This window comes from Canis lupus, chromosome 13 (genome assembly GCF_048164855.1).
Source record: "Canis lupus baileyi chromosome 13, mCanLup2.hap1, whole genome shotgun sequence".
Lineage (NCBI taxonomy): Eukaryota > Metazoa > Chordata > Mammalia > Carnivora > Canidae > Canis > Canis lupus.
Window position 1 is genome coordinate 28,576,528 of NC_132850.1, and position 27,641 is coordinate 28,604,168.

The following is a 27,641-nucleotide window of genomic DNA, read 5'->3' on the forward strand; positions in this document are numbered from 1 at the left end:
CCAGAAAGACAAGCAATATCACATGAAAGGATACAACTATTTCTTTTATTATTCTGGATTAGTTACACTTGAAGAAATGATATATATTTTATATTTGTTACATCAGGTTTATTAAACCAGTCAGGTAGTATGAGAAGAAATAGCCTAAATATTTTTTAAAAATCTATATCTGGATTAAAAGATATTGCTTTTGTCAACTAGAAAAATACATTCTAAATAAAACAACAATCCTATTTTGAAAAACTATAAAATGCAGCCACAGAAGTATATTTTGTCACGTACAATGTTTAAATAATATAAAAATAAAAATTTAATAGATTAGAATAGGTTCAATACACTGAGAGGACATTTATTTTTTTGAGTTAGAGAAAATAAAATAGATTATTTCATTTAGGACATTGTTTGAAAGTTTGTGTCTACTACTTAAAATTCAACTCCATTCAATTCAATATATTATGCAGGATAATATATTTTTTCCTACATGCATACAATGCAAAGGAAAATACCATAATTTAACCATTGAGAGCCCTTTAAAAGGTAATATTTGCATTGCCTTAAATCAGTAACCTTGACTTTAAAATAAAAAATTTACCAATTTAAAATTTTTTTCATACCACAAAGATTTAGTGCCTCCCCTAAAGAATTCATAAGTAGAATTACTGTTACTCTTTTAAGTCTGCTAAAATGCATATTTACATATAAAACTCATGAGCATCATTTATCACACATAGAAATGATTTTTTTAAATGGCTGCGGCCTTCTAAAATTTACCATTTCAATTCAAAAATTGAAGGGCAAAGAGGTAAAGAGGTTGATTGGAGGGATTACAGTTAATAAGACAGAAAACAAAGTAATAAAACAGTAAAAAATACATTGGGCAAGGGAAATTAGGTAAGTGCATAAATAAATATAAACTAAGCAGTAATATAAGTGCTCCTCTATGAAAAGTACACCTAAAATAGTTGTAGGCTCAGAGATAAGATATTACAACTGATTAAATGGAATAAGTGTTTCGTAGAAGACATAACATGTTAAAAAAGCAAAATGGGTAGGTTTCCATGTATGGTGGATGGAGGGGAAAAAAGGCATTACGAGGGGGAGAATGAACACAGTACAGTCCATGAAAATATAAGATGTTACAAGAAGGAAGAATAGTCAGCTTTGGTTTGCTACTTCTAGCTGCATATAGCAATTTCATAGTTAACCTGTTAGGTTACTCAAAAATTTATAAACACTTTAAAGATTCTATACATAATTAAAACTAAACATTAAAGCTTAGGTCAAGTTCTATATTTATAATTCAAATTCTCAATTTAATAAAGAATAGCTCAGTATCCAGAGATGAGGGCAATTGTAGTTGCCTTATATCTGTACTAATATATTACTCTAAATTAAAGATTCAGCATGGTAACTGAAGATTTAATATTCTCATGAATCAAAAGCACAAATACATTTGTGTAACTAAAAAACAAATAGAAATTCTAAAGTGAATTTAAAAATCAATGGTTCTGCTTTCTGACAAGAGCTTATAATATAACATATTGTAAAAATATAGGAGTGGTCCTTAGAATGTATCACTGTACTTAACTATATAAAAGCAGAAGTTAATTCAAAGATTCTAAAATGAAATTATCTGTCCAGTCTGATCTCTTATCAGAACCTCTTCTGAATTCAGATAAGTAATCAAATTTTATAGCATATAAGTAATGTTCTTTTCATTATTTTCTCACCAGAGTAATCCAAAGAGATTGCTTTCAACATTGCAATTGGTTTATCACTAATGACAATCTTAGGAATTTAATCCCCAGAAGTGAACAATGACTTTATCAATAACTTGCCCTATTGTTGAATGATTTAATGAGATATTTGGCAAATAAACTTCCCTTTCTCAGATGACTATTCAATTCCCTTCTTTTTTTAAATTAGTAATGTTAACATTATTACTTTTTAATCAATATGTTTTCCCTGAAATTCCTACATTCTCTACTAGCCAATTTCAACCGAAGCCTTAGCATTATCTTAGGTGTGAGAAATAATAACACAGATAGATGCTCTCCAAAAGTGAAATCCTAAACATTCTAAATATCTTCCCAAAGACTGGTGAAAAGTCTGGGGGATGGAGAAATGAAAAAATAGGAAACTCAGTTAAAACATGCACTACAGTAAGAATGGGAATAAAAAGGAATGAGAAAAACAAATCTTCACCATATCCACATATGAAAACTTAAGTAAAATAATATTCTTACTTGCATGGACACTGACATACAGGAAAAGTGTCTTAAAGAAAAAAAAACCACAGTGATATTTATTTAACAGTACAATAAAACTAACTGTTTACAATATGATGACATCATGTGTTTACTGGCAAGAAGCAGAGAAGGGAGAGAGGGAGGAAAACTTCCTAACTAAACACCAGGTAAAACCAAGCCTAGTTTGGCACTCTAATGAGTGTCACTCAAGGTAGGATCTAAATTATCCTATATTATCCGTTCAGTTTGTTGGATATTTACTAGCATCCTTGGGGGAGGAGTGGGGTTAGAGCTAAAGCTAATCTTTTTTTTTTTTTTTTTTTTTTTGCACCTTAGCTGAAGATCTACAGAGACAATCTGAATTCCAGTGTAACAGAATAAAAGGTTTCTGTCCATGTGAGTTCCCCTCTGTAGGTTCAGAGACAAAATGCTAATACTTAGAGTATACAGAACTCTGTTTTACCCACACAAAGGACCACAAGTTGCCTCTCTTGGACTTTTGTAGACAGGGTGTAAATAAACAGGACTGCGACCCTGTGATTTTCTCTGTAACCCACATCACACCTCACTCAAAAAACGAACCTGCTCCCACTATTTGTTCGATCAGAAGATTTTTGCTTTGTCAGAGAAAGCCCAGACTTAGTTCTTAACAACATGGTTCTTTCTCCTCTGTAACCCCCATCCAATCCACTGCTAGATCTATATACATGTCCCATGGGCAGCCCTTCCCACTTCTCGTCATCTTAAAACAGGTAGAGGGGTTCAGAAAGTGACAGAGATGAAGTGCATTCTAAGTATCAACAGGAAGAACCAAGACTTGAATTCATACAGTTACAACAGAATAGCTGTCATGTACTTTACAGACTTAAAAATTCCAATAATACAGCTTTGAAAAAATATGTTACAGCGCATTTTTGATTTTACTTGTTCACGTGAATAGTTCCAATATATTGACTGCAATATTAAGAACTGGTTCTGTTTGCATAAATCATTTCTCAAAGAAACTGTAAGAGATTATAATTCCCATCAAATTATTTCTGTTCTACACCTGCAAGCTATTTGTGCTGCATTCCTAATAAACAGCTCACCGCCTGAACTTGTAATAATTAGGTCACTTTAGAACTCTTAAATCAAAAATAAATTTTCTCGTTTGTATTAGCTACTGAATACTTAACATGATTTACATCGTTCTCAGAATGTGACATCTAAAATAAAGTTTCCTATTAAACAAACATGAACATTAAGGTAGATCAGAGACAAGCCAGTCAAATTATGTTGACAATAGCACCATGTCTCCTCCAGTTGTTTCTGAGTCCTGACTATGGTTAGAGCTGATACCAGTGTCTGAGTCCGTGTCATTTGTATACAAGTTAAATACTCTTTGAGTCAAGGAGGGAACCTCCCCACTGCTGTTGGGGACCTCAGATTCCTTCCCTCTGTTTTCCTTTAGCTGGTATCCATCTTTGTTGCTAATATGAAGTGAATTAAACTCCTTGGCCAGGAATTCATACTCTTTTGCTTTCATCTGAAGCAATGAGTCAGTGTATTTAATCTCCTTCTGGATGCCACTCAAGTGAGAGTGGATTTTCAAACCAGCTTTCATGCTTTTCTCCAAATCACACTTGACATTCTCTAAATTGGAGCTTTCAAGCTCACCTGCAGCTGCCCCTTCTGCGTCCTCATTTATCTCTGTGCAAACACTTTTTACCTCTTTTTCTATTTCAGCAGAGAGCTTCTCAATGAGCATTCGGTAATATGCTAATCTTTCCTCCAGGTGTACGATTCCGTCATTTTCAGTCAGGTCCTCCAAAATCTGGTTTTCATCAGAATGCAAGTCCAGCTTTTGCGCAACTTCACTGAAACTGGGCATTAAATATGCATCCTGGACATAATTTTCTCCATCATTTTCTACCCTATCAAGGTGGAACTTAGCTTCACACTTTTCAATTTCCAGATCCAGCTCTTTCATTCTCTTGACTTGCTGATGAATAGTATGGTCCTGGGAAATGATCAGATGAACTAATGTCTCCATACTATCTCGATCATGGGAAACGGTGTCCTGCTTAATTTTAGCCAGTTTCCGGAACGTTTTTCTGACTATTCTTTTTTGTTTATCTGGTGGTAATGTCTTCATGTAATTTGCTGGACTGAGTTCCCACACTTTTTCTGTGTTTTGCACTAATTTGGCTTCAGCTGTCCGCCACAATGGAACCGGAAGAAAAGCATCTGCTTTAACCAAAACAAATTGCATATTGGGCTGCTCATCTCCCCAAGCTTTCCAAAGCTTCAGGATCCTAGTGAGTGGAGGAAGAACCCGTTCTGAGCCTCTCCACTTTTCTATGATGCAGTAATCACTGGGCTTCCCCAGCAGAAATCGTTTCTCTCCAAATGTAGTCTCATGTTCCTCAAGCAAAGCCTGGATGACATCAGCAGAGGTGGTGCGTTTAGTTAACCCACAGACGATCTTCTCTTCTTGGCAAACCCAAACCACAATTTCCTTCTCCTCTGAATCCATGCCTTTAGTGGGAGATCTAAAAGAAAAACAAAGTACATTATATTTCTGTCATCACCTGTGTAAGCTCAGAAACATGATTTAACTTTAATACTCTTTCCAGATTTTATCCTTAATGAGAGCTGTATCTTGAGCTTGAGACTACATATGAATCAGAAGTTTTACTGCAAGAAAAAAATTGGAAAATATCTTAATTCCTTTTATTCCCTGGTGGGCTCTGGAAAGAGCAAACTGTCATCAAAGACAACTGAGGCTATTTTATCTACAGAAGTCAGCCACAATATAACTACGATCAGAATGGCTAGAGTTAAGACAATAATCAAAGTGGAGATGAATAAAAAGAGATAAAATACGACCATTTTGCCTGGAGCCTTAGGACCAGAGAAAGACGATGGAAGCATAGGTAGGAATGCTGGGATGATAGTAGAGTCATAGAGCTAAAAAACAGCCCATTATTGAAAACAGCCATACTTTCGTTCAACAGATGTTTATTATATGCCAACCATATGCCAGACATGTCTGACAATACTAAAGACACAGCAGTACACAAAGGAGAAGACAACACAGATGATTATTGTAATAGCAGGTAGTGGTAAATACTAAACAAAATTAAACAGGGTAAAGAGACAGAGAAAGACTTGGAAGAAAGAGAAGTCTATTTTATTCGGAGTATTTAGGAGAGACTTCTCTAAGAAGATGACCTTTGAATAGGGGCATAAATTTTGAGGAGGCAATCAAAGATCTGAGGGAAGAATTCTAAAAGTGAACAGAAGTGCAAGGGTCATGAGGCATGTGTTCTAAAGACAGAAAGAATGAGAATGTAGTTGGGAGACTTGAGGGTAGTGGAGGTGGGGATTGTTGCTGGAGGAACGGTCGAATGAAAGGTGATGAGATCTAGCAGAAATGCATATCCCAGGATAAGGCATTTGGATTTTGTTCCAGTTTTACGGAGAAGCCATGAGAAAGGTTTATGCAAAGGAGATTTATGATCAAATTTATGCTTTAGGTATATCTGGCTTGTTTAATGGCATGGGTGTAAAAAGGGGGGGGGGGGGAGGGCAAAAGCAGAGGCAGGAAAGCTTAGTTGAAAGCCTTGTGCAGAGATCTAAAAAAGAGAGAATTGCCTGGACTAGGGTTTTAGCAGCAGAGGTATTAGGAAGTGGTCAGAGGTGGGACGTATATACAAGTAAAGACTTGATTGTAATCTCCTTTGTAGCACAGAGGGGCAGGGAAAAATCAGCTTTCTGAAGAAAAGAAAAAACCACAGAGGTAGTAAAAGAAGAAAGTTCAGTGGTTTCTAGGCTATTCCCTGTAGAGAATTTTTATGATTGTATTTCCATCATGAGCGTAAATCAAATTGACCCTGTCTTTCATAATATCTCCTTAAAAGAATGGTAAGAAATGACATATACTGAATTATAATCCAATATGATTTGTGGAGACAAGATTTTCAAATAGTAATTGGCTTGCTGTGAAAGTTACTTTATTTATGTAGCACCCTCAAAGCATATGATTCTTGAAGTATTATATGAAAGAAATTTTCCCTGGCTTCTAGAATGTTTTAACACTTAGAATTTATAGTGTTTATGTTTTAGTACCAATAGTGACTAATCCTGCAGGATTATCTTTATTTTAAATGCCCAATTATTACACCTTGGTTATTGACTTTCCTGAGGTCATAGAGTGACTACTAACAGTGAAAGAACAAATCAATGACACCAAATAAAAAAGGATACCCTCCAAATTTAAATATCCAACTCTACCAAAATTTTATAAATAATTATTCAAAAAGTCATACGGGGCTGTAATTATTCTCTTATAAAATATTTAACATTTAATGAGCCAGCATTGAATAATGTGATATTTGATAATATTTACAACTCATCATTCAATAATTCTAAGCAGCAACAAGTGGGTAGAATAGAATTTAGAACAATAGAATTATTTCATATTTTAATTAGTAGAGGAATAGCACACAAATACATTCTAAGCAAAAATAAATAAGCACTTAAAGTAACTACTGTTTGTGTTATGGCTCTACAGCACAAATTACTTCTAAATTAATCATTACTTTCATCTGTTTGGATCATGCATACGAGATACTCAAAATTAACTTTTTTTTTTTTTTTTTTTACTTTATGCAGGTGTTGGAAGTTTACCTTTCAAATTGCATAATTTGAAAAGAAGTAAACCATGCGCCATGCACTTACTTTATATTAAATTACAACTATTTTGGGGATCCCTGGGTGGCTCGGCAGTTTAGCGCCTGCCTTCAGCCCAGGGTGTGATCCTGGAGTCCCGAGATCGAGTCCCACATCGGGATCCCTGCATGGAGCCTGCTTCTCCCTCTGCCTGTGTCTCTGCCTCTCTCTGTGTCTCTCATGAATAAATAAAAATAAAATATTTTTAAAAATTACAAGTATTTCAATATGTAATTTGCATAAATAATGGTAAAAATAACAAAATGGAGTAACTGTTGTAATTGTCAAGCTTATAAGATAATGCCAATAGCTATTACATTAAAACTAAGAACATAGGACATCTTTATTTTATACTATTTTTTTAGTATTCATGGTTAAACTAAAAAAATATCCTACTAAAAATAAATAACACTAAAGATTATAACCATCGGCCATAAAACATTTAATAAACTGTTCTAAGCTCTTGCGTATATCAAGTCTCAAGTCATTTAATCCTCACAAGGTAGGATAATAAGGTAGGTAATAATATTATCACCATTTTACAGATAAAGAAACTAAAGCACAGGGGTTTTTAATGACTTGCACAGTTCGAGGTGCATTGAGGATTCAAACCCAAGCAAGAAAGTAGGCTCCAGAGTGCAATGTAAAAACAAGTTTATTAGTTTGATGATTCTCTTTTTAAAAAATTTTTTAAGTAATCTCTAAACCCAATACGAGGGGATCCCTGGGTGGCGCAGTGGTTGGGCACCTGCCTTTGGCCCAGGGCGCAATCCTGGAGACCCAGGATCGAATCCCACGTCGGGCTCCCGGTGCATGGAGCCTGCTTCTCCCTCTGCCTGTGTCTCTGCCTCTCTCTCTCACTGTGTGTGACTATCATAAATAAATAAAAAATAAAAAAATGTTTAAACCCAATATGAGGCTGGAACTTACATCCCCAAGATCAAGAGTCACGTGCTCTATTGACTGAGCCAGCCAGGCATCCCTAGTTTGATCATTTAGATATGTGGATTAAGTTGGAGAAAAAAATCATAAAATACACTACTTTTTTACTAGGAACATTATTTTATAAATTTGCCTTTGACAGGAATGGAACTCTAATGTCCCATTAGAATACTCCATTGGTCAAGGGAAGACTTTTCCCAATGGCCAGTCATGGAGAAAAGTGTGCAAGAATGTGTTATCTTCTTCTGTGCCTTTTCCTTGTTAATCTTGTTCTTACTCTGATGCAATACTAAAAAACTACTGACAGGCCTGGGCACCGGCATTAGCTGACAGATCACATAATATATATTCAGACCTTACTGTTGTTTTCTTAAGAGTCATCCCTATGCCCTGTTCCATTTTCTGGAAACATGAGCTCTGGGTCTGTAAGAAAGGATGACACATGACCTGTAACTTCTTCAGCCCTACACTATAGTGGCGAAGCAGACTGAGAGGCAGAGATCAGGGAATCCTTTGGTACCCTTCGTCGAATAATAATGATGATGTAGGTGACAATTCCCCAATACTTCCATACCCCTATCCCAGTTGGGACCTTTTTTGTTTTGGAAGATTAAGTGCTTGTGTATTGTGGCCTCCCATAGATATCTGCTACTTTTCAGCCCATGTGGATAATGTAACCCTAATAGTCATTAAGCACACCTAAAGATACTATTATTTCCACATTATGTATAGGCAAATTAGTGCCTTAATAGCAACCTCACAGTCTCACTTGTTCCATTTTTTTAAGTCTACCTTAAACATCTTTATATTTTCTTGAGTCATTTATCTCTAAATATTTTGAGGGATTTTTACAACCATCATTCAAACCAGATAATTTTCAAAAGTTCTGCCCTTAGATTGAATATGTTTAAAAGTAATGACCAATGAATTTCCATAATAAATCTTCCATACCTAGTAAAAGATTCATCATGTTTAAAATCTACTTTTTAAACAGACCTCTAACTTTGAAAACTGTATTTATTTTACAATATGGCCTCTGATGAAGTTTCTATCCATTCATTTTCCAATCCTCTGTACCCTTCACTGTAATACTGCAATATCTGACTCGCATTTTTCATAAGGTTGCTGCAAATATTAAATAACAGAATGAGTAAGAGACCTTTGAGAACTGTGAAAAATTTACTGGGTAAATATAGGTTATTAACACTAATAACAAAATTACTGTTATTAAAGCAGAGAGGGGAGGAGTGTTTTTAGTATGCCCATTCAGCAATCTTATTGACCTTGCTATGGTAGTTAACAATATTATTTTACAAATATTTTCCAACCTGCCTCACTATATTTTTTCACCTGTTTCAACTCATCAGTTTTTTTGCATGTGTACTTCCAGTGTAACATAACTGTTTGGTCAATAAGAGACATTTTAAAGCATCATTAATAGAATCTTTGGATCACAGATAAGCCAAGAATGATTTTATTCTTTCTCTGATTTATAACCCTCTGATTTTGATTAAAATTGTACTAATGAGGTTCAATACACTAATACATATATACATATATGTGTGTGTGTATATATATATATATTTCAACTATTTCATAATTCACTGTTTACCTTTTTTGGAATATCATCAGAAAAATAAGATTTATATGCTAAATAAAACTCTTAAACAACATGTATTAACTTCACTTACGGGTACTTTTCCATATTCACTCTGAAATAATAAAAATTAAATATTGGATTTCTTGCCTTCACTCTATTGTCAATTATGAAATTGAAAATATTTCTCCATTGATAATTAATTTTAATACCACAAAAACAATGACACAGAACTGAGTTGGCTTGTAATTACAAATGCAATGTTAATACACCCAAATATTTCTTCAACACACTTCCACTGAGTAATTATGCACAAAGCATCAGAGGATAAATTAACTATCTAAATCTGGAGTTAAGATAAAATACTTACTACGATATTACAGTGACAATTTGAAGATCTCGGGAAATACATATTTCCTGAGAAAAGACTCTGTGTGAAAGCAGAGAAAAATGAAGATAAATGGATAAACTGTGGCCATCTTTATTCAGTTGTCCAGAGGAAAAGGACGCTGAAGTTGGGGTACAGGGAAAAAATCAAAGAGCAACATTTATCCCTAGTGTATATTAACATTAAAGTTTAATTGAAAGTTGACATATAAAACTTATTAGGACAAATGTTTCATATGGAGGCCTACTTTTCAAACCAATAAGAATCATTAAAATGATAATTCACTAATTAAGAATTACATTACAAGATATGCTTTTAAAACCCAGTATATGATCACTAGAATGCAGTCTATAGATATTTATGGAAAATATTTGAACATGCAAATAAATTTTCCATAGAACCTCTATTACAACTATTTCGGAGGTCAGCCCAGAAAGTCTGATACTGGCACAAGCTAGCTGCTATGTATAGGAGTGACTCAGTGAAATGTTTTAATTGCTTATATCTCTTGGGAACCATATTCCATGCTTAGAAATCAATAGTTAGAACTTTTTCAGTTCCCAGCTATTGCTGGTACCTGTGCCTGAACATTCTGACGGAAGGATCCATCCGTATGAAAGATGAAGAACTGTGGAGCTTTGGGGGCGTATCTCAGTCTTGGTCCAATGCTCAAACACTATTCTGTTTCCTTCTTATTCCTATTACCTATTTTTTAAACTGGAGATTCCTTCCTTCTAAACCAATGGTTCTCTATCAGGGGTGATTTTGGCCCCCCCACCCCAGGAGATATTAACAATACATGGAGACATTTTTGATTTTTATGTTAGAGCCCAGGGGTGCTACTACCATCTAGTGTGTTGAGTCTGGGAACATAATCATCCCACAATGCACAGAATAGTTGTCTAGCAGTAAAAGCTTATCCAGCCACAAATGTTAATAGTGGTGCAATGGAAAAATTGTGTTCCAGATTTACTACTACAAAGCTTCACCTTTTACCACCCCCCCTTTTTTTTTTTGCATCTTCTTGGAAAATCTAATACTAAAATTTATGAAAACAGAAATAATAAACAAAGGAGACATTTCCCATCTTAAGTACTCTAAAATAAATGATGAAAGTTGGCATTCTCCTTAATGGAATACAAACGCAACATTCTTTTCTCCTTTCACCCCACAGCCTGTTTTATGTTTGTTATTATTAATCCTGCCCAACTGGATTTCCCTCTGTTAATCTCAGAACCGGTCCTAAGGAATATTGATATCTGCATTTAGATCCAATAGAAACACAAACATTCAGAATAGGGTTAATTTTAGTTTAGGACTAGTAAATCTTTAATTTCCATTCAGGACTAGTAAATCTTTGTTCTTCATTAAGAAATAGTAGTTGAATACCTATGACATGAAGGAAATGGTCAAGAGGCCAGCACAGTGTCAGCGGTGTGCTGGGAGATGGGAGTCTGTAGAAGGGGCTTTTGTGTTGCTCTCTTACTACTTTGCAATCTCTTCTGCCCTGACAGAAGGGACAAAGACCAGAAATAGGAACGGACCCAGAGTTTGAGAGAAGAGGAGGTCAAGACAATATCTTAGCTTTTTCTTTTTTTTAAGATTTTATTTATTTGAGAGAGAGAGAGAGAACATGAGCAGGTGGGGGGAGGGGGAAAGGGAGAGGAAGACTCCCTGTTGCGCAGGGAGCCTGATGAGATGATGTAGGGCTCAATCCCAGGACCTGGAGGTCATGACCTGAGCCGAAAAGTAGCCACTTAACTGACCAAGCCCCCCAGGAGCTGGCCCAACAATACCTTAGTCTTTACAGGATAAAAGGGAAGCTCCCAACCCACTGAGCCCAGGCTCCCCCAGGTGGCTCAGTTGGTTAACCCAACTGCCTTCCACTGGGGTCATGATCTCAGGGTCCCGGGATCAAGCCTTGCTCCCTGCTCACTGGGAGTCTGCTTCTCCCTCTCCTTCTGCCTCTGCCTCTCCCCCTGCTCCTGCTCTCTCTCAAAATAAAAAAAAAAAAAAAAAAAAAAGAAAAGAAAGGGAAATTCCCAGAAACAACCGTGGGAAATGAGAGAAAATATCTCTAGTGCCCAGGCAAGGCAGGGGGCCTTGTAGGCACGTAAAATGTCTAGATAAGTCAGAAATAGCCTTTAAAACTACCCTAGGGATAAAACTACACTGAACAAAACACTGTCTCGCTTGGGTTATTTAGAAGACACCCTGAATTTTAATACTGTCCAGAAGTCACTATTGCTCAAATGAAATGGCAGATGACATTATATTTACAAATCTGGGGCTTTGTGCTGATTGCCGAATACAAAGCAAGGGTTGTGAATGTTCTACATTTTACCAACCTTTGGTCAAGCAAAGATATTGTCATAATATGTTTTTTTCTATGAGGGTGAAAGTAAATAAATGCTTTTCAAACTTCTCATTCCATAAGGAAATGAGAACTGTCTCCTGTGTATTTTCTTCATTCATAATACAACCTATTCCCTTCAAGTTATTTATTAAACCCCAAAACATTTATACTCCTCAAAAGATAGAAGTTAATTTTATCCTGATATCACTGTGCAATTCAACGCTATAGTGAGGAACATATGAACATGAATACATATGCAATTCATTTTTGTGTCCTGTATCCTGATTAATGAAATCCAAGATAGCAAAACAGAGAAAAAAACTTAGTTCTTGCACAGATTCTGATCCAGCAGAAAGCAGGTTTAGTGCCTCATAATGTATTTTTTATAGAAAAGATGGATGGCTATGAAATTATGAAAACCATTCTTAGGCAGTTCTTTCTCAAAACATCTTACCCTAGAGAGAGGTATGACTCTCACACTGTATGACATCCAATCAAATAGACCCTTCAATGTATAGCTCACTAGATGTGGCACTCATATTAAAAACATATCAGTAAATAATACTGGGAGATAGAATAACCCAACAATGCAAGCTTCAGAAATGATGAATGGAAATGGGAGCTACAAGACAATATTAAGAAGAGAAATTTGAACTCAGCACATTTATCTCAGGCTCAAACCTGACAATACCCTGTAAAAATTCACATTTCTTTGAATAAAAGCACATAATTCATTGAAGAATAAAGATGGATGATGATAAAAAGCAAGTCTGCCAAATTAAGTTCCATACCAAAGGTTATGAACTAATTTTGAGTTTACAAGCCCAAATTCATGCCAATCATAAAATTTAAAATGTTGAGGATGCCATAAATAATTAGTCTGGATGCTGAACATTCAAATCACATGCTATTTTCAAACAAAAATACCACATACTTCCAAATTTAATAGCATCTTTTCCCAATAATCAAAATTATCACAGTACAACTATAATTAGTTAATAAATTACTTAGCTTCATCAATATTATATAAGAGAAAAATTTGGGATCCCTGGGTGGCGCAGCGGTTTGGCGCCTGCCTTTGGCCCAGGGTGCAATCCTGGAGACCCAGGATTGAATCCCACGTCGGGCTCCTGGTGCATGGAGCCTGCTTCTTCCTCTGCCTATGTCTCTGCCTCTCTCTCTCTCTCTCTGTGTGACTATCATAAATTAAAAAAAAAAAAAGAAAAATTTATATTTTGTATATGAATGGGCAACTTTGTAATAAAAGGAATGACCCAAACACAAACAGAAATCTAAAGACAAAATTGGGTAAGGATAAAAGCTTAAATGTATTTTTTTTTTTAAGTTCTATGCAAAAGTAATTGAATCCATCCCAAGTTAGTTATCTTCCAAACAACTTGTCCATTCTGAATCACGGTCTTATGAGTTTTATAACTTGTTTCAATAGTTGTTAATGAAACTGTAGTTTTAGCCAATGTGAATAAATGCTGAGGATAAAATGATAGAGAAGATACGATGATCCTTATGTTCAGGAATTTGTCATGTAGCTCAGAAGGAGAAAAGCTGCACTTAGATTCTAAAAATTCAAGACCAACATTTTTTCAACATTATTGAAAATCATGAGACAGACTCTGAACCGATATAGTATAAAATTCCAAAAACTAAAAAACAATCATAAAACTTAAGTCATATTTAATAAATAATAATAAAGGCATAGTAATTGGCCTCAATGTCTTCAGTTCATTATCCAGTCCTGTAACTCTTTGAAGAAAGTCTGATTAAATAAAAGAGGTTCAAGAGATTTAACTTGGGGCAATATGCCAATTGAGATCTTGTCTAGAAGGGTACTTGGCTGGCTCAGTAGGTATAGCACGCGACTCTTGATCCTGATGATGTCATGAGTTTGAGCCCCAAATTGGGAGTAGAGTTTATGTAAAAATAAATAAATAAACAAATAAAAATACTTTAGATCTTGACTGTAAAGAAGACCCCTTCAAATTGTGATTTCACATGATTATGTGTGGACCTGATAGTAGAAGGACAGGTACTCAAAAAATAGTGACGTGACTAAGGAGAAAAGGGGTGTGCATGAAGGGTACATTGGATAGTAGCTCACTTTCTTGAATGCTTAGTATGTGCCAGGCATTGTTCTAAATGTTTTATATACATTAACTCAGTTCATTTTTATCACAACCCTGCCAGATGGGTCCTACTGTTAAACCCATTTTACAGATTAGGAAACTGAGGCAAAGAGGTTAAGGATTTACACACACACACACACACACACGGAAATCACAAATTTTATGTTCTACTAATGCCAATTTAATCTCCTAGGAAGTAAGCCAGACATGCAGGGTAAGAAAAACCCTCCACGTAACATAATTGCAGGGTAAGCTGTAATATATAAATCCCATAAACAGAGAAAAGGGAAAGGAATGTGTAAAGAATGTGTATTGGAGACAACTGGGGGTTAAGTAAATTAAGCTCCTAGTTCAGATTCCGGAAATTGATTTAATAAAAAATGTAAATATTTAACACATAGTATTTACCAGATGAAATGCTGAGCAAATATCTAATCTCATTGGAGATTCTTAGGCTCAATTCCCAGTGTCACCTGTGCCTGGCAAATACCTCAAGTTTCCTTGTTTATTTGTACTTTTGAGAGAAATATTTTATAACAAACCATACATATACTTATTAAAGGAAAGTTCCCTAGCCTGAATATTTAGTTTAATGACAGTTGTAGTTATGCCAACTATTAGCATGGGTTTTCCTGTGGGCAGCTAAATCCATAATAGGTTTTGCCTACTTAGTGGAAGATATTTCCTAATGATGGTGACTTTTTAGCTTGTACCTGCCTGCAGCCACCTACTCTTCCCTCCCTAAATGGATTCTGAAATCTGTTGGCATTTGAATGGCACTAAAAATATGTAAGAATTTACATTATCCAGTAGGATAGCTAAAAACACAAGATGAGCTCCTTTATCCCTGATTTTCACTTTCTGAACATACTCTATAATAATATGTGACTTCCAAATGGAAGCTTCATCTGAAATAATCAGCTCTTTGCATTAGTCACAAATAAATTACCTGCAGAGCAACAAAAAGATGTCTACCTTGTAGAAGCAGGAATATACTGGGGCTTGTCATGTCATTTTGTTTAAAAAAGCAGATACTTGAAAGTATCACTGATAAGAGAAACACAGTGGTCATCCAGGTCAAAAGCATCATATATCCATTTGCTTTCCCCAAACTTTAAACTTTTTCATATGCTCTGAATCTCACTGCCTCCACCTTCTCTAGAACTTTGCCCTAAAATGTATCCCCTTTTAAACTCCTTTCATCCTCTACCTTTTCCCCTGGTCCTTCCCACTTTCCTGTCACATTGTAACTACTATCATTTTGGCCACACATTTGCACCAACTCTTTCCTTCACAAACTCAAATAGCAATCCACAGTCACTTTCATTAATTCTCCACTTTTCAGTTACAAGAGCCCACCACAAAGTGACCATAAAGTGACCATAAAGTGATTTCCACCGCACCCACCCTCAACAGACACGTTTCTTCTTAGGCTTGTCAGAGATCTCCTAACTGCCAAACCCAGCACCCTGGAACTGATTCAACTTGACCTCTTTGCAACATTATGTATTGTGATCTTTCCTTCCCATTCTTGAAGCAATCCACGTCTTGACTCCTGGATTTCACCCTCGAAGCTTCTTGCTTTACCTTTCTAGCTTCTCCTTCACAGATCCCGCCCAGGCTCTGCTTCCTCTGCACATTCAATAAATGTAGGTGTCATGCAGGGTGGCCACAGAGTCTTCCATCAAGAGGTGGAATCTATTTCCTCCTCCCTGAATAGACCTTGGGACTTGCCATGGCCAGTAGCATGTGGTAAGAACCATGTATGCAATTTCTGGAGTCCAGGCCTCAAGAAGTCTTGCAGCTTCTGCTTTCTTCCTCCTGGAATGCCGTCCTGGTACAGCTGCTTGATGAAAAAGCCTGAGATGAAAGACCATATGGAGAGAGAGACCCAGCCTTCTCAGTTGTCCCATCTGAACCTAGACCTCGGCCAACCCGAGGCCTTCATTGAGAGAGCCCAGGTGAAACCAGAAGAAAAACCTCCCCCAGTTTACCCACAGAATCAAAATAAACAAGTAATATGTAAGTAAATAAATAAAATATTTTAAAATAACAAAAATCTAAAAAGAATCAAGACAAATAACAAGGTGTTGTTTTCAGCCACTAACTTTAGGAAGTTTTATTATGCAATAAGTAATAATAACTATACAAATGGCATCCCCTTGGTTCCTGTGACTCATTTCTTGTCTCACTAAACTCATTTTAGTGGGTGACTCTAATGTTGTCAACAACTTTATCAGTCAATTGTATGCTGATATTCTCAAATCTAAATATTTTGTCCTTGAGCTCCGGACCTGCATTCCCAACTTCCTTTTTTGCCTGTTTACTTCATCTTTACATGGTATAATCCACAGGAACCTCAAATTTGATGGATCAAAACTAATTCATCATCCTCTTCTCTCAGATTCCAAACTCTTCCATCTGCCTTCTAGAATGTGATTGCGGTCCACCCATCCTTTCTCTCAACCTTGAAAACCATGGTCTTCCCAGGTTCCTTTTTGTCTCATTCCCCTCTAACAACCAGTCAGTAAGTCTGCTTTATTCATTCCCCCAAATGTCTTAAATATGCGCCTTTATGTCTACCACGATTATTATGATTCAGACAACTCTGTTTCACAACAGATTACTGCAGTAAGCTATTACATACGGTCTCATTATAAACTTCTGCTCACTTCACATCTGTGCTCCAGAATATTGCCAGTCTGCTCCTTTAAAACTACAAATCTCCCTCTATATCTTCCTTGATCAAAGTCTTTTTTTTTTTAAGATTTTATTTTTTTATTCATGAGAGACCTAGAGAAAGAGGCAGAGACACAGGGAGAGGGAGAAGCAGGCTCCCTGTGGGAAGCCCAACGTGGGACTTGATCCCAGGACCCTGGGATCATGACCTGAGCTGAAGGCAGATGCTCAAACGCTGAGCCACCCAGGCGTCCCTATTAAAGTCTTTAAATGGTCTCTAAGTCCTTTTTAAATCTGTCTCCCCCCTCTCCTGTCTTTGCCTCTCCCTCTCTCTCCTGCCTACTCCTAGGATTGCTTCCATGACCGGATGCCCCCAAATCATAGGCAAGCACTTGTCAATATGCACATTAATATGTAGATAACTAGCTATCCCTAATTTACTGATAACCCTCTGAGGATTGTCATCTATCACTTTAGATTTCATGTTTTGTTTTCACTCCGGGCTTTTCTTGTAACCTATTTCCTTGCCTGAATTACCCTTTCTCTCTCTTCTCCATTTGGCTCACGCTCTTCTTCAAATGTCCCTTCTGTTAGGGAAATTCCCTTTCCTTCTCTGAATAACCCCCTTGCCTCCACCCCAGATGGAAATGGGTGCCCTTTCTTGATGCATTCAGTAACAGCATTTTCTACTTTTCTCTTTCTCTAGTTTGTCAGTTGGGTCCTGGACTGAATCTTTCATCTACAAAGCCTAAGTGCCTAACATAGTAGATGCTAAATGTTTGTTTGATGTTTTGCAGCATGGAGGTGGAAGTACGTTTGGGGGAAGTAAGCAATGAGAATTTGCCAGTCAACTAGGGCCTGGTAGTTACAACTGTCCCACCACCTATTTTTGTAAGTAAAGTTTTATTGGAATACAGTCATGCTCTTTTAATTATGGATTGTCTGCAACTGTTCCAATACTACATTGACAGAGTTTAGTAGTTGAGGTAGTGATATCATGGTCCAAGAAACCTAAAATATTAATTATTTGGCCTTTTCACAAAATGTTTGCTGACCGCTGACCTAGATGATTTACCTGCACCAAAAATCGAGAATACATTATCTAAATACTATGACATTATTTAAACTCCCATATCCACATCATTCTATGTATGACTCTCCAAGGGATTATAGGGATCCTGTAGTCTCTAAACAGAAGAAATTTACAATCTCTTGGACCATCTTGGAAGTGATGGCCATCTTGGAAGTAACTTAGACCACAGGTAATGATTAAAGGATCACTAAAAGGATGGATGCTAAATGCTTCACGGAGATTGAGTGGGTTTAGCACAGGATTAGTCAGCTCGAAGGCCCTGACTAGGAAACCAGTCTTTTGCCTTTAAAGCCCTGTTCCAGGTGCAGTACAATCCATATTAATCAGTCCCATATGGACGTCAGAGGTATGAGAGTAGGCTGGATGAAAGGCTGCTTTCACAGTCCTATCTCAGGTGCAATGTGTCCAAACACCAGGTGTTTGGAGGTGGAATATTTGGGAACATACAAATTACACCTTGCATTTTTCACTCTTCACCCTGATGTTCCCTCCCCAAAATCACCTGTGCCATTTTTTCTGTTCTTTGTGATGATACAATCATGTTCCCAGTTGAGACTCAAAATTATAGTTATTATTGATTCTTTTTTTCTCATCCCGATATTTTCTGTTGCCCCATCCACTCAATTTTGAATTCCTATAAATTCTGCTTCCATAATGACTTTTAACAACAATCACCATCTGACATGTCTTGTTCATTTATTGTCTGTTGTTTGCCTATCCACCCCATCACCATCAGTTCAGTGAGAGCAGAGATCTCGACTATCTCTCCCGCTATTTTATCCCCAGCACCTAAAACATCTAGCACATATTACAAGGTAAATAAATTTTATTGTTGAATGCATGAATTTTATTGATACCTTAAAATGCCTGCCTTATATTTTAATTATTTATGTATGTCTGTATATCTCAGATATAGCCTATATCTGATTCATTTTTAATCTTTCATCCTCCTCCAAATATGTGGTTCATCTAATATTTCTGAATTTTTTAAAAAATCATCAAATAACCATCATCTTGAGTCAGCACAGGCAAATAAATATAAGTAGATGCCAAATCTGACAAAGCGGGATAGTTGATGAATGGTTTGTTTTTAGAAGCTAAGGCAGATAAAACAGCAGTATGCTCGGACTGTGGAAAGTATTATATAGCACAAGTTGTCATTTCACTTAATCCTGGAGACTGTGATCACATCAAGTTCTCCTAATTAAAGGTAGAACCACTAAAGATGATCAACAGTTTTTTAAAAAGTAACATAGCCTAAGTTTCATGCCTATCATTAATAGTTCTAGGAAGAAATTCCTTGGCTTTCATTATCAGAGTAGGAGAACAGATGGTCAAGAAACCAAGGCTAATAGTTTAAAATCTTCTGCTAAAAAATGCCTAATTCTTGGCACTATTAAAAAAAGATGGCATCTCAGGTCCACAATAGCCTCACAAGTACTTTTCCTAATTGTGTACAACTCTTTTCTTCATAGGAGATTGCAGTTATTATATGTCTACCCCATGGAAACACCCACGGTTTTTCAAGAGCATCCCTCATGGCTTCCAGGCAAATGTAAGCTCCTTAGCTGCAGATCGAAAAATAGGTATCCTCGAGCTCTATCTCCTATGAAAGACTATGGTCTCCCCAGACTAATGCTTTGTCCCTGGATCATAAGTACCCTCAGTTGGACCATCACTTTAGGGAATTCCAAAGGGATTGAAAACCATCAGAGTGAATGAGGAGCATTAGAGTAGCCGAAGGTATCCGAGGTGGCTAAAAAACATCCTAGTCATTGGTTGAGAACAAGCCTACACTGTGCAGTCCGTCATGAAGCCTCAGCCATCGTGTACCATAATCAGTGAGCATAAAAACTTTAGCTAAAGTTGGACCACTATCTGCATTAATAAAGTTAAAAATGTCCACAAAATAGAATAACCCCATTTTACAAACTGATGTAAACTGACCAATTTAATACTATTATTAGGGGACGCCTGGGTGGCTCAGTGGTTCAGTGTCTGCCTTTGGCTCAGGGCATGATCCTGGGGTCCTGGAATCAAGTCCCCCATCAGGCTCTCCGAGGGGAGCCTGCTTCTCCCTCTGCCTCTCTCTCTGTCTTGTGAATAAATAAATAAAATCTTTAAAATATTAATATGATTATTAGAAGGAACATCAGCCACTATTTGACTGTAAGTCTAATACTGCTATATACACAGATCTTTAAAATTTTTCTGTATACTTCCTCAATTGTAAATTCTTTTTTTTTTAAACCAACCCAGCTGAGATTATGGAATCTTGCCAAACTGACCCCATTTCCACCTGCTTCTTGATCCTTATCTCTTGATTATCCTGTATCTTAGTCAGACTTACCACCGTGTGATTCAGCCCCCTCCTACATATTTTTATGCATCGTATTGTGTTCCCTACTCTTGTCCAAGCCTGTCCCCTCACTGTGGGAGTTTAATAAATGCTATCTAATTACGATGATGCTCCTTTTATTTTCCTTTACCTCCATGTACTCCTCTTTCATAGACTTCTTCTTAGAGGCAATCAAAAACATTTATTGAGCACCTACTGTACAAAGGAACAGCCTTCTACAACTGCAAGAGAGTATACTCTCGTCTTCTTAATTGCTTCATAAAGATTGTGATTTTACCTATCCTGTCAAAGATAGTTTCCCATGGAAGAGTGATTTGGAAGAAAGTTCATGCTTGAGATATTTAACTACACTGCTGTTCTCTCAATTAGTTTAATCTCTTAGGAATGAGGTTGTGTCTTTGCATGTCTGGTACAATACCAAATAGAGAGTCCACGAGGCCTGAAGAACTGAAATAAAAAGACAGCTACTCCTAATATTCTTATACTTGTGTTATTAAGCTTAAAATTCTGCATAGCAAACAGCAAACTCTCAATAATTCCCAGATATTATAATTTATAAACTAATCAAGTTGGAAATAAACATTTGATTTTTGCCATAATACTACCTTTCATGGTAGGAGTTATGTGGCAAGGCATCATGTTTTGGGTAAAATAAAATTACACATAAAAAAAAATCTATCTTTTAATTCTATTTTCTTTCTTTAAAAAAAACAAAAAAGATTTATTTATTTATGAGAGACATAGAGAGAGGGAGGCAGAGACACAGGCAGTGAGAGAAGCAGGCTCCCTGGGATCACAGCCTGAGCTGAAGGCCGAGGCTCAACCACTGAGCCACCAGGCGTCCACATCTTTTAATTCTCTTTCATAAGTTATCTTGAAAAGGTAAACAAGCAAGACAAGAGAATTAAACTCTATTCTGCAGTGGGTATTTTAGAATTATAGAACCTTAGAAATTAAAGGGACTTTAAAAATCTAATTCAGGGGTGTCTGGGTGGCTTAGTCTGTTAAGCATCTACCTTTGGCTCAGGTCATGGTTCGGGTTCCAGCCCCCCCCCCCCATTTAGAGTCTGCTTCTCCTCTCCCTCCCCAACTAGTGCTCTCTCGCATGTGCATTCTTCGCTCATTCTCTCTCTCAAATAAATAAATAAATAAAATCTTTAAAACAATTAAAAAAATAAAAATCGAATTCAATCTCTCATTTTATTAGATAAATCTAAGACTAAAAAAATTAAATTATGTATCCTTTCTTTTTATAAAAACTCCTCAAGGACACATAAGGAAACATCCCTTAAACTATGGCGTGCTACACATTGCCAAATCGTTAATGGTCTAAAAATTTGGCTCAAAAGAGGTGTGAGGATTAAGCCTAAAAGCTATCAGAATTCAAATATTGGGATCCCTGGGTGGCGCAGCGGTTCGGCGCCTGCCTTTGGCCCAGGGCGCGATCCTGGAGATCCGGGATCGAATCCCACGTCGGGCTCCCGGTGCATGGAGCCTGCTTCTCCCTCTGCCTGTGTCTCTGCCTCTCTCTCTGTGTGTGTGTGTGTGTGTGACTATCATAAATAAATAAAAATTAAAAAAAAAATTTAGAATTCAAATATTATGTCAAGATCAAAAGATAGTTTTATATAACACTGATAGACTCATTCTAACCATATTCAGTAATTTATAATATACCTCTTTAAATCTAAGGAGGAAAAATGATCAGTGGGGATAGAGAAGTTCTGCTGACATTTCAAAGACCAAAATATACCATGTCTAAATATTAAAAACTTAGATATACTTCATCGCATTTCAATCCTATAGGCCTAAACAAAGAGTGAATATTTATTGAGCTTGTATTACTATTCTAATATTGTGCTGTCCTTTAAATATAACTAGCTTTAATCTCATACTAATGGTTTAGGATTAACTCTGTTTTAGAGATGAGAAAACTAAGTCCTAAATAGGCCATATGCAATAATGGTTAAAGGCACAGATTTGAATCCTACCTCTGCCACTTACTAATTATTGCACTGCTCAGTCTTAATGGCTTCAAATGTAAAACAGGCAAAATAATAATAGTACCTTCTTCACAACATTATTTTATGTATTGTGTAAATCACTCAGAGCACATAGTGCTCTAAGAAGTATTAGCAGAGGTGGACTTACCCTGAAGCTAATGAAGCTTAAACAGAAGGACTGCCTCATTTGTACAGTTGTCTTTTCCAAAATCACCTTAGTAATACTTTTATTCATAATTGTGTATTAAAAAGCAACCCTCCTCTAACTGCCAAACTTGGATTTTCCCTTGTATGCTATTATTATTGTTGTGGTTGTATTAAAAAGATTAAATATTTGCCCAAGGGCACATGATTAGTAATGGTATATCTGAGATATAACCTAATGTCTGCTGGAATTCTTAGCCAAGATATTTTTCTGCCTATTTCTAGAATATCCCTTTGTCTCATGAAGTATAATTATCTTATACAAAGAGAACAGATCCTCGTATCATGTAAGAAAACAAATATTTGCTAATCATATTTCCCTCTTATCTCAAAAGAAGATGTTCCACACTTAGTGGTGGCATCTATAGTAGCCATTCACCACCACCTGCCAAACCTCACTGATATACATGCTTGGAACAGGAAAGGAAGGAAGAGCATCTCTTGAGAAGATGAGCTATCCTGCTCTTTTGGTTTGTTTTCTATCAAAAGCCCAGTAAAGTCTATTTATCAGATATGGCCCTTGATAGGAAGGAGGAGCTGCGCCTAAGAGCAGGAATAATGGGAGGTCCACTTTGAACTTATGGATTCATTCCAGTTACCTATGCATCCAGTCAACATAAATGTACCGATGTACCCTGACCCATGTACTGTATGGGGACCAGCTATATTTGAAGAGTATATGTTGAATTCATTTATTCAATCAACAAATATTTGAGAAGCTATTCACTGCTTATCTAAAAAGGAACAAGACGGGTAAGGTCCCTGCTCTCACTGAGTATACTCATGAGAATGTTTTATAGATATCTTATGTCACTTTATCAAAACAGAGGCCACTCTAACCTGCAGATAGAAACCTTTGAGGATAACTTCCCTTGTTTGTTGGCATATTTAATACTCACTGGTCATTCTTATTCTTGAAATACCTTGCATTTCGCCTCCAGTGCTCAACACATACCCACGATTCTATTCCATTTACATGAAGTAATTACTTTGCCCTTGGGTGACCATTCACCTTAGTAATTTTTCTTAAATGATAATCAACAAATACGCAAACTTTCTCTAGAAGGAGCAGAATTACAACAGGTTACACAGAAATGGAATCACAGTCTAGCTTTTTAAAAAGCTAGTACGTGTTGTACGTGTTTTGCCAAAAAGATGTCTTTAAAAATTCCGAGGCAAGTATACATTAAAGAACATTAGAGCACAGAAGCATTTTGAATTTTTCTTTTCCACATACACATAGTACAGATAACATATTTCCTCATTTTAGAAAGCCAATTTGCTAGAGACAAAGATTAACTATCAAGGACTGGAACCTACATACTTCTGGAGGAGGTAAATACATGCCACTACCCAACTTGATTCTATTTTCAGAACTAAAATTAAAAGAAGACAGCCCCATTTTTAGGGAATTTTTAGAGCTATCATCAGATCTCCTGGAACTACATGCCAATCAAATAACATCCAAACTTTCTAAGTTATGCAGTCCGGGTAATAAAGTTGTTCTATAAATAAAACTGTTAACCAGCTACAAACTTTTAAACATTCTTTTTTCAAAAAGTCCACTTAAGAACCTTTATCGCCTTGACATGTTTCATGAATTAATACAGTACATAATACAACATCTTATGTAGTGGATTTTTAAGTTGGCTTACAGTTGGGGTAACAATTCAAGATTTAACCTAGAGCTCAATTTCACGGCCTTCACTGCCCTCGGTGTAGTTTTGCCAGAGATAGAGCATTCCAGTCATTGTTCCTAATGGGCTATCTGCTGCCAACTAATAACTACTTAAGTTACCAAGTATCATTAGGGAAAATCTCTTTCAGAAACTCCTGGGAACTAAAAAGATGTACGTACTCAAATATCAGACATTTCTCAATCCAATTTCAGGGACATTTTAAGTATTATTTGAGGTTAGACAAAATAGTACACAACAATTCTCCATTCTGCAGAATTCACAAAACACCATATTTCTAATTTCAGAGAAAACATCCATCTTGCCCACAACTTTTACCCTAACCGCAAAACTTAATTCTTCCTTCTGATGAAGCCTTTGTGGCACTGTTATTACAATTAGAAAATTTTAAAAGATTAATTCTGATTATAAACATAAAGGATCCTAGATTGGCCCCATTTCTTTTATTTACATGAAAGTTAGAAATGAAAAGCATACCAGTTTTGTGTGCCAAAATACAATCATTCACGGCTATGCGTTATTCTCAAATTTCCTAAAGACTGTTTCCCAGTTTTTTATTTATATGCTTCTTAAATTTTAGAAAAAGATTATCTAGTGGAATAGGATTAACTCGGCGTCCAAATCCATAAAATTGTTTATCTATTTCCTTGGGTTTTGGATTATATCAAATGTCAACCAATCCTTTAAGAAGTATTCATTTGTATACAATACCAGCTGAGCTCAGACACTGAGTAGAGAATAAAATAGCAACTATGTTTTATAATTTAATTTACAACATCATATAAATAACTGCATCACAGGTCCATAATATGCCAGGCACCGTCCTAGGCATAGAAACACAATGGTGACTAGAGAGGGCACTGCTCTCTCTAAAGCCGTATTTTCTAGATTTCATGCCTCAGACTTTGAAAAGACGGAAAGAGAATAGATGCAGAGAAGTTCAATAAATAAACTTTGTCAAAATTTTATGATCTCAAATTCCTACTATTCCTTTTAGTAATCTGCATTTTTTTCCCTTGCTGACAAAGATGCAATGATGTTCAAGTAGCTCCTTTACTTGTGTAAATTATACATCGCAAGATAGACAAATGCGTTTCTCAAATTCTTCCTTTACATTCTACAAGTTTTAAACTATATATTTGAGGAATGCCTTAGCTGTTATCAGATAAATGTCTTATCGTCAATTGCATTTACAATCAAAGGATGAATCACCTGTCATTTAAGGAAAGATAGTTTTTATATGTCCAAATAAGATTATTCAAATAATTATGGAACCCAGCAAACAAAATAGATAGATGTAATCATGTCACTAAGTTTTATCTACAGTTTCACCTTTGAGAAGGTGCAAAAATAGAACAAAATAAAAATATCTCCTGTATAGCAAATACTGGACACTGAAAAAAAGAAATACACATTAATTCTATCTCAATACACCATGCGGCTTCTGTACCCCTTAGTTTGAGATACCCATATTTTTATCTCTCTGACCGCTGCTGTGGCTTACATTTTTCTTAAGGGTGGAAAAATACAAATTTGTAAAGGGAAGCACTCAAGGATCAGAGCAACTTCTACATAACCTCACTATTACCGCTTTTATCAAAACACGTTCTTAATAAAGCATCACCGCCGGGAGCACCATTCCATTTTCTCAGAGAAACTTGAAATACTGTTGAACTCCTCATTTTTTATTGTTCTCTCCATTATTTTAAAATTTTGCATAGAAGCTCTCATATTAAAAACTGTATACTCACCTCCCTGGATGAAAGCCAGTTTTGTGGGTAGATGGCACAGTGGCAAAATTGAAATAACCGAAGTAGACATGCACCTCCCTGAGGGAAACTCACAGGGGCGCACCACAAAGTTCTTGGCATACCAGTTACAGAATTCTAGAATTAATAATAATCAAAAACAAAAACACACATACATGAAGCAGCCCTGAACTATAAGATGTAAGAGTACGCTTAGAAGGATCAGCATGCCAGAAACATCATCTGTTTTGTAAGACCACGAACTTTGCCCCCAGTAATTTTAATATTTTTTTGATGGCATTTAAACCAACATACTTCAAAAATAATGCTACTGAACAATCATTTAGGAAGTAGTAAGTCTCAAAAAAAATTTCTTTAAAAAAAAGAGGTAGTAAGTGTCTTCTGTTGGCAAGGAAAGACTTTTGGGATAGTTTTAATGCCCTGACCCGACTAAAATACACACTTATTTTCAACCACCATCATTAACATGTTTTTAAAGAATATCCAGCCAGAATCCTTTATTTTAGCGTAGTCTCACTAGGTACAAGAAATGCCATATTTGTGATCCGTTACCAAATTATTAGCAAATAGAACTGGTTTAGGGAGTTTCATGGTACTCATTATTGTTCTGGCTTCTTAAGCAAACAATCAACTGAATCATGAATGCATCTGGAATGAGTTAAAAACAGAATTTTTCAAGCAGCCGTCTGCGCACCAAATGTAAAGATGGACTTTTAGGTTGTATCACCACAAATTATCTTGCAGACACTCTGAAATAATTGTGTCACTTCCTACCGTGTAATTGGATGCTTTGAAATCTACCCTGAGTAAATTTTGACAAGTACTAACAAGCATGATGGAGAGGAGAGTTATGGAAAAGCCCTTATTCCCCAAATAAATATATTAAAAGACCAAAACCCGTGTCCAAAATGATCCTCACATGGTTTTAGCACAAAAAAAAAAAAAAAAAGTAACACTGGGGTGTTACTAAAATATTTAATGGGACTGAGACACACCTACCGGCTCAAGAAAACTCTGTGTGTTGTGTGAGGGAGACACAGCAACAGAGAGAGGGAGAAAGAGCGAAAAACCCGTATTTAGCACATTTCCACCACGCGCACTGCAGGCCTGAAGCAGCAAAAGGAATCAAAGTTAAATCGCAGGAAAACGCCCGTGGGGGGGGGGGGGCAGCTGCCGGGAGCCTCCCGCGCCCGGTCCCGACCTCCTCCGGGCACGTTCCCGGCCTGCCCGGCCCCGAGCCCCGCGGCCGCCACCGCGCTTCCCCCGGCGCCGACCCCGCCCCGGCCGCCCCGGGCCAGCGCCCCCCCCCCCCGGGGCCCGGCCTCCCCGAGGGGCGCCCGCCGCGCCTCACCTGCTCCGGTGCCGGGTCCGCAGCAGGCTCCGCCCGAAGGGAGCCATGGGGCCGGCGCCGCGGGGCCGAGGTCGCGCCGGGGGCTGCGGGGGCTGCGGGG

At 36.8% G+C, this 27,641-nt stretch overlaps 1 protein-coding gene across 5 annotated transcripts; it reads right to left on the bottom strand.

Annotated features, from left to right (window-relative positions):
* Positions 1-18: 18 nt before the first annotated feature.
* On the bottom strand, positions 19-27,641 carry RASSF9 (Ras association domain family member 9). Of its 5 annotated transcripts, none has more exons than XM_072772967.1 (3): positions 27,542-27,626; positions 15,974-16,229; positions 19-4,780 (listed from the first exon to the last, which is right to left on the bottom strand). In XM_072772967.1, the coding sequence occupies exons 2-3, from the start codon at positions 16,024-16,026 to the stop codon at positions 3,520-3,522; spliced, it is 1,314 nt and encodes a 437-aa protein (XP_072629068.1). In that variant the 5' UTR covers positions 16,027-16,229; positions 27,542-27,626; the 3' UTR covers positions 19-3,519. The 5 variants fall into 5 exon arrangements, with proteins under 5 accessions (XP_072629068.1, XP_072629071.1, XP_072629069.1 ...); XM_072772970.1 differs by lacking the exons at positions 15,974-16,229; positions 27,542-27,626 and adding exons at positions 26,173-26,307; positions 27,190-27,283; XM_072772968.1 differs by lacking the exon at positions 15,974-16,229 and having other exon boundaries at positions 27,542-27,641.

Excerpts from the sequence above, each read along its gene's own strand:
- RASSF9 (XM_072772967.1), bottom strand. The coding sequence starts at position 16,026 with ATGTGCAGAGGAAGCAGAGCCTGGGCGGGATCTGTGAAGGAGAAGCTA. Across the intron at positions 4,781-15,973 it reads GTGAAGGAGAAGCTAGAAAG|ATCTCCCACTAAAGGCATGG; the intron begins GTAAAGCAAGAA and ends TTTTTCTTTTAG.